General features: G+C 42.1%; 2 protein-coding genes across 2 annotated transcripts in view; one reads left to right on the top strand and one right to left on the bottom strand.

The window, feature by feature from the left end:
• The first annotated feature begins 317 nt into the window (after positions 1-317).
• LOC112257129 (gap junction alpha-10 protein-like) lies at positions 318-3,517 on the top strand. Its single transcript, XM_024430692.2, has 2 exons — positions 318-499; positions 1,785-3,517. The coding sequence occupies exon 2, from the start codon at positions 1,832-1,834 to the stop codon at positions 3,395-3,397; it is 1,566 nt and encodes a 521-aa protein (XP_024286460.1). The 5' UTR covers positions 318-499; positions 1,785-1,831; the 3' UTR covers positions 3,398-3,517.
• A 5,058-nt stretch (positions 3,518-8,575) lies between these two features.
• LOC112256530 (transcription regulator protein BACH2) overlaps positions 8,576-10,457 on the bottom strand; it is a 46,881-nt gene continuing 44,999 nt past the window's right edge. The window contains exon 5 of the mRNA XM_024429846.2: positions 8,576-10,317. Within this exon, the coding sequence (XP_024285614.1) occupies positions 9,796-10,317 (522 nt within the window). The 3' untranslated portion in view covers positions 8,576-9,795. The remainder of the gene's footprint in view (positions 10,318-10,457) is intronic.

Raw genomic sequence — 10,457 nt, 5'->3', positions numbered from 1 at the left:
CGATATGAGGGATTACATACCTTTGCCTCAAAATGTCAATATCTGAAGCTTCTACTTAGGAGGGTTCCTATTCTAACTAAAGGGCCGAAATGGGAGCATTGTGGGAATGTAAAACAACACAAAAATATACCCTCTCTTCCAGCGAGCGGGGTATTAATGGGGGTTAGCGGGCACTAGCTGGGTTGGCACTGTTGGTTGGTGTGAGAGCAGGCCGTCGCAAGCAGGATTCAACAATTGCCTGGCAAGATGTGCCATGGGGCATTGTCCCTCCCGTTGGTTGCAGATCAATCCTCACATCCTGTGAACCCTGTGTGCAACAGCAGCACAGTAGGACACAGAACAGTCACTCTGTGTGGCGGACTGACTGACTGAGGGATATATGTGCTTTTGCAAAGGAAACCAACTTCTCCATGGGGTAACCATACCAAGCATGTGATTTTGGCGAGTGGGAAACATGTTTTGCATCGAGAGGCAAAGAAAGTACCCATACCATTGATATGTAAGTTCTTGTTCATCTTTGCACTGAAATTATCTATTGAATTCTGTAAAAACAACATGTAGGGGAGAGTAGGTGTAAAGGGGTAAGTTGATCAACACTCTAGGAAACCATTCGACTCAATATTTAGGAAGAAGTTACAATTTCATGGAGTCTGTGATGGAAAAAAAAACACATGGAAAGAGTGTTAAGGAAGTTAGGTTCAGAAAACTGATTTTCACCAAATCAAATGAATGTATTGTTTTAGAGGTTTCATGATACTTGTATCTATACCAAAGAAGATCATTTTAAGATGATTCTATACATCAGTTGGGGTCTCTATAAGCTTCAATATGAGGTCCTAAACCTAGCATGAAAGTGAGTCATTGTAGCCTTGTGGGCTAATATAGTCAAAATGTTTGCCTTGGGGTAAGTTTAGCCAATGGCAAGTTGAACAAATTGAAGTGTTGTCTTCCCAGGCGTAATGCAAGGCATTATTGCTGGGATATGAGCTAACAACAGGGCCTATGTTAAAAGTGTTAGATACACATGGTTTTAAAAAGTTAGTGATAACGTTTCATTCAGGACAGAAATTTGAAGGCGGCTTAAATTACTCTGCCAACGGCTCAACTTACCCCATACCTGGGGGAAGAGACCACTTTTTTTGGAAAAGCAATGTTTACATGTAATGTTTACAATGACCTCTGATTATTGACAGGGATACACAACATCCTGAAATATATGTAGATATCTTTGTTAGAAAGAATACCATATTTCCCTTGACGAGGAATGCTAAATGTTAAAATGGCTCAACTTACCCCCACTCTCCCCTACTGCTCTTACTGTCTGCATCATGATGCTGATTTGTAATGCGGTTGTCTCACCAACATAAAAGTTAAAGAGAGGAAAACAAGGAATGCATTTCTGAAATGACAACAACTAAGTGAAATTCTTAGGTGAAATTCTTCACTGCGTTTCGACTACAAAAGTATTCTTCAATGCTGCCTGAACAAGACTTTTGTAGTCAAAACATGTTGCAGTTGTGTGTCCTGATGTAAACTATAGATCGATCTGTTCCTACTATATGTATCATTAGTTCACTAAACTTTTCTGCATCCTACCGGCCCCCTACTTGTTTTCTTTCATGGATTATCTTCCATTGAGGTGGCTTCCTTCCACCGCACTTGTCTCGATTATTCATTCCATTCATTGCATGATAATCATAAACATTGCATGTTTTAAACTAGAGCTACAATCAAACTGTTAAAAGAAAATAGATGGGATATCCCTCTGGTCTCTTTCTCTCCAGTGTGAGGACATGTGGCAGTAGAGACCAGTGAGCCTTGAGGAGAGACTATGGGGGACTGGAACCTGCTGGGCAGCATCTTGGAGGAAGTACATGTCCACTCCACCATCGTAGGAAAGATCTGGCTCACCATCCTCTTTATCTTCCGCATGCTGGTGCTGGGAGTGGCGGCCGAGGACGTGTGGGACGATGAGCAGAGCGAGTTCATCTGCAACACGGACCAGCCGGGCTGCAAGACCGTCTGTTACGACCAGGCTTTCCCCATCTCCCTCATCCGCTTCTGGGTCCTGCAGGTCATCTTCGTGTCCTCGCCCTCCCTCGTCTACATGGGCCACGCGCTCTACCGCCTGCGCGCCCTGGAGAAGGAGAGGCACCGGAGGAGGGTCCAGCTGAAGGCAGAGCTGGGGGAGACGGAGGCGCTAGTGGAGGAACACAAGCGCATTGAGAAGGAGTTGAAGAGGCTGGAGGAGCAGAGGAAGGTGAAGAAGGCTCCACTGAGAGGGTCCCTGCTACGGACGTACGTCATCCATATCCTAACACGCTCTGTGGTGGAGGTGGGCTTCATCATGGGCCAGTATATCCTGTATGGCATCGGACTGGAACCTCTTTATAAATGCGAGAGGATGCCTTGCCCCAACAGCGTGGACTGTTACGTGTCCAGGCCCACAGAGAAAACAGTGTTCATGGTGTTCATGATCGTCATTGCCGGGGTGTCTCTCTTCCTGAACCTCCTGGAGATATCCCACCTGGGCATCAAGAAAATCAAACAGACTCTGAAGGGAGACAAGTACCCAGCAGACAACGACAGTTTGATTTATAAGCCGAAGAAGAGAGCGATGATACAGCAACTGTGTGTGATGAGGAAACTGTCTTCTCACAACGGGCCGCTGACTCAGACCATCTTCAAAGTCATTCCTGAGGAGGATCTGAACCCAATGGACCCACCTCCCCACTACATACCTAACCACGAGGTGCCCAGGCACAACAGCGTGGCTCCAGGCCAGTACCTGGCCAACTGCACTGGCCTCCAGCCCCATCAGCACTACCAGCAGCAGCAGCAGCAGCAGCTCCAGCAACGTCAGCCCAGCCAAGGGATGATCCAGACCCTGCACCTCCAGGGAGCCCCAGAGAACCACACCACCACCATGGTTGACCAGCACCCTCCAGCCTACAGAGGAGTTTTCTTGAATGGAGACAGTGGGCCCAGGAACCTGCAGGGTCAGCCAAACCATAAGGACCCCAATTTACACCCTCAAGACCACTACCAGCCCAGCCACATGGAAGTAGTACCTGTGCCTATTGCAACACACAGACCCAGCATCATGACAACACACAGACCAAGCTTGGCTCCAAGGGACATAGACCTGGAAGAAGATAGGAGGAAATCAATGGGCAGCGACTTCCTCTTGCCTAACCCAGGAAGGAAGCAAAGCTTCATGACACGTATGCCCTCTGAGAGCATGTCCACCAACAGTGACTGCAGCAGCAACTCTCTACGGACATCTGACTCTGAACTGGGCGACATGGGGGACATGCCCATGATGCCACCTCCTGGAAGGAGAATGTCAATGGCAAGTAGAGCCAAGAGACAGGCAGCCTCTGACCTAGTGGTTTAGAGAGCCATAAACACTCTGTATTGTGAGCTTATTACAACAGAGCATGATAACAACAGAGCGTGAGAGCATGACTCAAAGCATAAGACAGGAAGGTAGTGGGACAGAGAGAGAGAGAGAGAGAGAGAGAGAGAGAGAGAGAGAGAGAGAGAGAGATGTCTAGATTTGACTGTTAAAGCTGCAATAGATTTGTAATGTTGTAAATGTAATGTTGAAATCTTCCAGGAAGTAAGTCATGATGACAAGTGTCAATGTGTTATCTAGCCTCTCTCAATCCTAAATGTTCTCTCTCTTTCAGAGTGTATTCTTGGACATCTCCTCTATCATGAAAAAGTGAAGAGGGAAGAGAGCAAAAATAGGACCCAGGAGTTGCCTACGAGTGAAGCAACACACAGAAGATATCAATAACACTGCACTCATCATTGATTGAGCCAAAAACAGCCACCATCCCATGCCAGGCCGTGCGTGGGCGTACGTAGTGCCATGTGTGGGCATAAGCCATACGCAGTGCTGTTCCCCAGTGTGTTTTCAATTCAAAGCACCTAAAAATGCTCAGTATCTCCAAATGAGTTGCTTTTTATGTGGTTGATCAAAAAAAAGGAAAAGGAAAAGGATTGTGCACATCAACAGAAATGTGTGAAGTGTGAGAACTTCAAATTATTGTGATAAAAGAATGTTGGTGAGCATGCAATATGCTTATAAAGAGCATTCACTTTTATAAAATCATTATTTTGCTTGAACTTTTTTAAACCCTAACAAAGACAACACTGGGCCAATTGTGCGCTGCCCTGTGGGACTCCCAATCACGGCAGGTTGTGAAACAGCCTGGAATTGAACCAGGGTCTGTAGTGATGCCTCTAGTACTGAAATGCAGTGCCTTAGACCGCTGCGCCCCCGTTTTATTCTCAAATTCAAGTTTTATTCTCAAATTGATTAAATACATTATTTTCCTTATCAATCTACACACAATACCCCATAATACCCCATAATACCCCATAATGACAAAGCGAAAAAAGGTTTTTAGAAATCTTTGCAAATGGATAAAATAAACAACAACATAAGTATTCAGACCTTTTGCTATGAGACTCGAAATTGAGCTCAGGTGCATCCTGTTTCCATTGATCATCCTTGATATGTTTCTACAACTAGATTGACGTCCACCTGTGGTACATTCAATTGATTGGACATGATTTGGAAAGGCACACACCTGTCTATATATAAGTTCCCCCAGTTGACAGTGCATGTCAGAGCAATGAGGTTGAAGGAATTGTCCGTAGAGCTCCGAGACAGGATTGTGTTGAGGCACAGATCTAGGGAAGGGTACCAAAAATTTCTGCAGCATTGAAAGTTCCCAAGAACACAGTGGCCTCCATCATTCTCAAATGGAAGAAGTTGGAACCACCGAGACTCTTCTTAGAGCTGGCCGCCTGGCCAAACTGAGTAATTGTGGTAGAAGGGCCTTGGTCAGGGAGGTGGCCAAGAACCCGATGGTCACTCTGACAGAGCTCCAGAGTTTGGAGATGGGACAACCTTCCAGAAGGACAAACATCTCTGCAGCACTCCACCAATCAGGCCTTTGTGGTAGTGGCCAGACGGAAGCCACTCCTCAGTAAAAGGCCCGCTTGGAGTTTTCCAAAAGGCACCTAAAGGTCTCTCAGACCATGAGAAACAAGATTCTCTGATCTGATGAAACCAAGATTGAACTCTTTGGCCTGAATGCCAATCGTTACGTCTGGAGGAAACCTCGCACCATCCCTATGGTAAAGCATGGGGGTGACAGCATCATGCTGTGGGGATGTTTTCAGTGGCAGGGACTGGGAGACCAGTCAGGATTGAGGAATAGATGAAGGGAGCAAAGTACAGAGAGATCCTTGATGAAAACCTGCTCCAGAGCGCTCAGGACCTCATACTGGGGGCGAAGGTTCACCTTTCAACAGGACAACGACCCTAAGTACACAGCAAAGACAACGCAGGAGTGGCTTCGGGACAGGTCTCTTCATGTCCTTGAGTGGCCCAACTAGAGCCCGGTCTTGAACCCGATCTAACATCTCTGGAGGGACATGAAAATAGCTGTGCAGCGATGCTCCCCATCCAACCTGACAGAGCTTGAGATGATCTACAGAGAAGAATTGGAGAAACTCCCCAAATACAGGTGTGCCAAGCTCGTAGTGTCATATCCAAGAACCCTTGAGGCTGTAATCGCTGCCAAAGGTTCTTCAACAAAGTACCGAGTAAAGGGCCTGAACACTTATATAAATGTGATATTTCCTTCTATTTTTATATAAAAATTTGCAAACATTTCTAAAAAACTGTTTTTGCTTTGTCATTACGAGTCATTATTGTCTGAAAAAAAATTTTAGAATAACGCTGTAACGTAACAAAATGTGGAAAAAGTCAAGAGGTCTGAACACTTTCCGAATACACTATATTAAAAGCAATTTCCCCACGTTAGTGAAGACTGCATTCATGATAAATGCTTGATATGTCGGCTCAATCAAAAATGAAGTGTTAATGGCGCTATAAAGCGGGTCTTTCACAGCCCACGTTGAATCCAGGCCTCAAACATTCATCAAGAGACTGTTATGCTAAGGAATCTGTCTTTAGTTGTTTGATATACAATCTTAATTCATGACATTAAATGCTTATTTACTAAAACTGAAAACCACTTTTTGTCATATCCTCTTTGATGGGTTAAAAGTATTATTTTAGATGTGTCATCATTTCACAGAAGAAAAAAAACAAACAAAGAATTGACACATGCTATTTGTTTTATTCCATAAACAGAAATGTTGTCTTTACAAAACATTGTTTCTTCTTCCAAAACACTTGGATATCAAATTAACAAAAAACACAGTTACACCCTATTTACAATATATCAAACTCAGGCAATTTGAACATTCAAAGATAAAATGGGAAAAGCGAAACAGCTGAATCTGCAGATTTGCAGTTTACTCAAATTACACATAAAAAATGGATCACCAGAAATCTACAAATACAATTAATAACCACTGTGTGTGTAAAAATAGAAACAACACCACATACAACTTATTCCTACAATACAGTCCTAGACCCAAAACGAGAGGTATGCCGAATTGTACAGGTAGATAAGTGTGAGTCCATTATGTTCCAACGAGGCATGACCTCCGCATACACTGGGATGGGATTCCCAGTGTTGGGATTCAATCAAACCTTTACTGTGGGAAAAATAACATTGTTAATGCACATTAAAAGAAAAATGCAATTATGTTTTTCCCCCATCAAGTAAACAATTTGTTTGCACTCAAATCAATCATTATTCATGGTACGGACAGAATGTTATTTTCCTACAGTATGGTTTTAACTTGACACCTTCCGGGCCCTTTCACATGAGTTTGGCCTCTGAAACCTCTAAGGCAAGACTTGGAGCTGCATTTGTCAAACATGTACTTTTAAAATCTTGTGTGAACACATCATCCACGTACAATTTTATGTTCCATTTTAAAAACAGTTTAAAAAAAAATCTAACTTATCGAACCAATTAACACAAAGTCTCTTGTCATGGAAAAATCCTTAAAAAACGAAAACATGTAACAAAGACATTTGTAAACACTTTCACCTCTTTTAAACCATCGCTTAATTTGTACTAAATAAGGACATTGTGAATTATACAACACACAAAAGACTTCTCTTTCATCCAAATTGTCAGTAAAAACAACAACCATTAAAAATCACTAGAATCAATATTAGGAAGTTTACATTTGTACCAACAAATAATCCTCATAGGAAACATTGTTGAAATTAATTAATTTAACAACATGTTCATATTTCTTTTCTAAATTCAAAAATATCAAAATGGGGTGCTAAGTATATTCAATGTAGTTAGAGTAACAGTACATTCTGTGGAGCTCTGTCATTGGTACTTTGTACTGTGAGGAAAACTAACAGATGTCAATGAGGTTCCCCGAATGTGACATTTGAAAGTTCCTAGAGAAATCAACAAAGAAACCACTAAGCTAACCCTGACACATGCTACAGAACTATCTTCCACAATGGAATCATTTGGCATTACCATGGATTAACAACTATCTAAGCATCTCTTTGAATTCGTTTTTAACATTTCACTTGATAATACACCATTAGGAATACTGGACAAGTTTAGAGGATAAATTGCACTCTTATATCTAAGAATTTATATGGGATTATCAAACAAGGAATATGTGGTGCCTTCCACTTATGTCCCAATACTTGAATACATCTGGTTTACACTAAATGTACGTGGAAATACCTCAGGACGAAATACTACATTTTCACTACATGTGGGAAGGTACATTTCTAACCCTAAAAGCGCAATATGTTTCAGATAAGTATGATAGTCTTTGACACCATTAATATTTGTTGAATATAAGTTAAGTAAGTACTTGGCTTGGGAGTTTTCATTTCTAAGTGCCAATTTCAATGCATTTGGTAGGGATATGTTACCTCCTTGAGGTGCTGAATGGTGCAGGTCATTTTTATTTATTTCCATTTCCATCTTCAGCTACGGTATGTTGATTCCTGCATTTCTTTCTTTCTGTCATTCTTTCTTTCACAACAGATGCTACTGTGTGTCACAGGCAAAAGAGGAATGTTCATAAAAAACATGTATGCAGGGAAAAGAAAGTGAGAAATAAGAACTGAAGGAAACTTTGCATATGAGAGTTAATTCTACTCTCAGCTGTACAGAAGAACTCTTCAGATGTACAATTTGTAATGAAATAGCTTTTTACAGAGACATTATTGAACATTCAGAGGAATTCCTGAGTTTAACCACCTCCCATGATGAGAGCCAGGGAGGAGTAAGGGGGAGAGAGGAGAGAGAGAGAGAGAGAGAGAGAGAGAGAGAGAGAGAGAGAGAGAGAGAGAGAGAGAGAGAGAGAGAGAGAGAAAGAGAAATATATACCCAGCTAGCACATAGTGTTCTGAGAACCATATGTTTCTTAGAGCTTGGTGAGAGTGTGGTTGTCCTATGGTTATTTTGCTTACAACCTTTCCAAAGGTTGTAACTATTATGTACTTTGTACTATTATGGTGCATAATTGCATGGCTTTGGAACATTCTCAGCACATTTAAGGAACTTGACAATATGTTATTTTATTGGTATTTCATTACTTTTAAGAGAATGTTTCCTAAAAGTTCAACGTGGTTACATTTAATTTCAATTTTGGTAATGTTCTAGGAACATTCTCCAACTGGTTTGACATTGGGAATGTTCTCAAATTGTTCAGAGAACGTTAAGAAACAATGTTCTTCTGTGGGAATTTCGGTACTTCAGTATAATGTTTCCTCATGGTTCCATTTAAAGTAATGTTCTCAAATTGTTCAGAAAACGTTAAGAAAACTTTCCGTAAAAAAAACACAAGAAAACTTTAGTGACGTTCAGAGAACGTTCTAAGAATGTTATTTAAAAACATACATTCCATTCTCAGAAGGTGAAAAAACTTTCCATAAAAATCACAAGAAAACTTTAGTAACATATACATGTTAACATATACATTCCGTTCTCAGCAACAACAAAACTCTCTCTATCCTCTTTCTTGTTAAGCGTGTTCAGGTGTGTTAACCGCACCCACTTATCGGCCACACCTGATCTTAACGAGTGCTTGTTTTCCTTGAAATGGGGTCTGTTTGAATAGACAAAAATGAACAGTTTTGAATGCGTAAAAAACATGGCATGCTTGCTCCATCCTGGTGGTGCAGTGGACTAATTCCATGGATAGAGAACAGAAGACTAAAGGTTTGAATCTCACTGATGCCGTGTCACAATAAAATATAATTGCGTTTGCATGATTAATGCCTAAGGAAATACATTTCCATGTCTCTTATCTGTGCTTGGAGTTCAAAAAAGTTAACACAAAATAAGCTAGCAGTGTTATTAAACATCTTAATGAAAGTTTTAAGGAAGTCATTCAAAAACCTCCAAATAACCAATAATTTCTGCTCTCAGAGCGTTAAAATCTCCCAGGAAAACATTCTAGGAACCATAGTAAGACGTTATCATAACTTCCCTGCAACCGAAAAATAAACATTCCCAGAACAGGCAAAATATTCCCTTCTATTCTCATTTAAAAACGTTCAGTTTTACCGGTCAGGAAACGTATGGCTTCGTTCCCACAATGAATGTGAAACCAAAAACATACATTGCCACAACTTCCAAGGAATTAAATGTGCTAGCTGGGTGGAGAGATAAAGAGAGAGGGGGAAGCTGCCAGTGCTATGTCTTAAGGAGTTTGATAACTCCAAATACCTGTTTTAACAGTATTGCTGATAAGACAACTGTAGTGTCATCCTTTAAAAAACACGCATAACAAATGTATTTCAAATTTTATACATATCAAGGTAGAGATGTGTGTCATAATAACAATAAAAACACTAATGGTTGCTAGCTATTCAGTCGTTGCTAGCCAGGTACAGGCCTGTCCGGGCTGTTCTTCTGTCGTGCATTTCTCAGTCATCTCTTGACAGAAATCCACCGAAACAGTGGGGCTACACACACCCGGAGATGCTCCAGGCTCTAGGGAAGACTCCGGGTCCTCCTGCCCCAGGACAGACACCTCTGTCTCCACACCGCCCTGCCCTCTCCTAAGCCTCTGCCCAGAGCCAACATCTCTCTCCACAGGGCTTTCATAGGAGCAGGGTGACTTGGCCAGGCTGCCCTCTGAGGTTGGGGAGCTTGGGTTGGAAGTGAGGTCGATGCTGGCCATGATGGAGATGCTGTTGGTGGCAGCGGTGGGATCGCTGGGCCTGTGTGTAGGGAGCAGGGCTTTGGTCTTCTCGGGGTTCCCCTGCACCTCCCTGCACACCTCCTGGGACACAGCCTGGGACAGGTAGGAGAGGTTCTGCCACAGCTCACCCATGCACACCTTCAGCTGGTTCCTCTCACTCAGTAGCTTCTCCTTCTCATGTACCTGCAAGGAAACACACATACAGTACAGTACATGTATGTTATGAGTACATAGAGAATAGACACACAGCTTACTCTCATGGAATACAAACATATAGAAAATCCATATGTATACAGTGCATACAGTATACAGTATACAGTGCT

The sequence above is a fragment of the Oncorhynchus tshawytscha genome, linkage group LG08 (assembly GCF_018296145.1).
Source record: "Oncorhynchus tshawytscha isolate Ot180627B linkage group LG08, Otsh_v2.0, whole genome shotgun sequence".
In the NCBI taxonomy this organism is placed as follows: Eukaryota; Metazoa; Chordata; class Actinopteri; order Salmoniformes; family Salmonidae; genus Oncorhynchus; species Oncorhynchus tshawytscha.
Note: the sequence above shows the minus strand (reverse complement) of the source record. Positions and strands in the feature narration are given on the sequence as shown.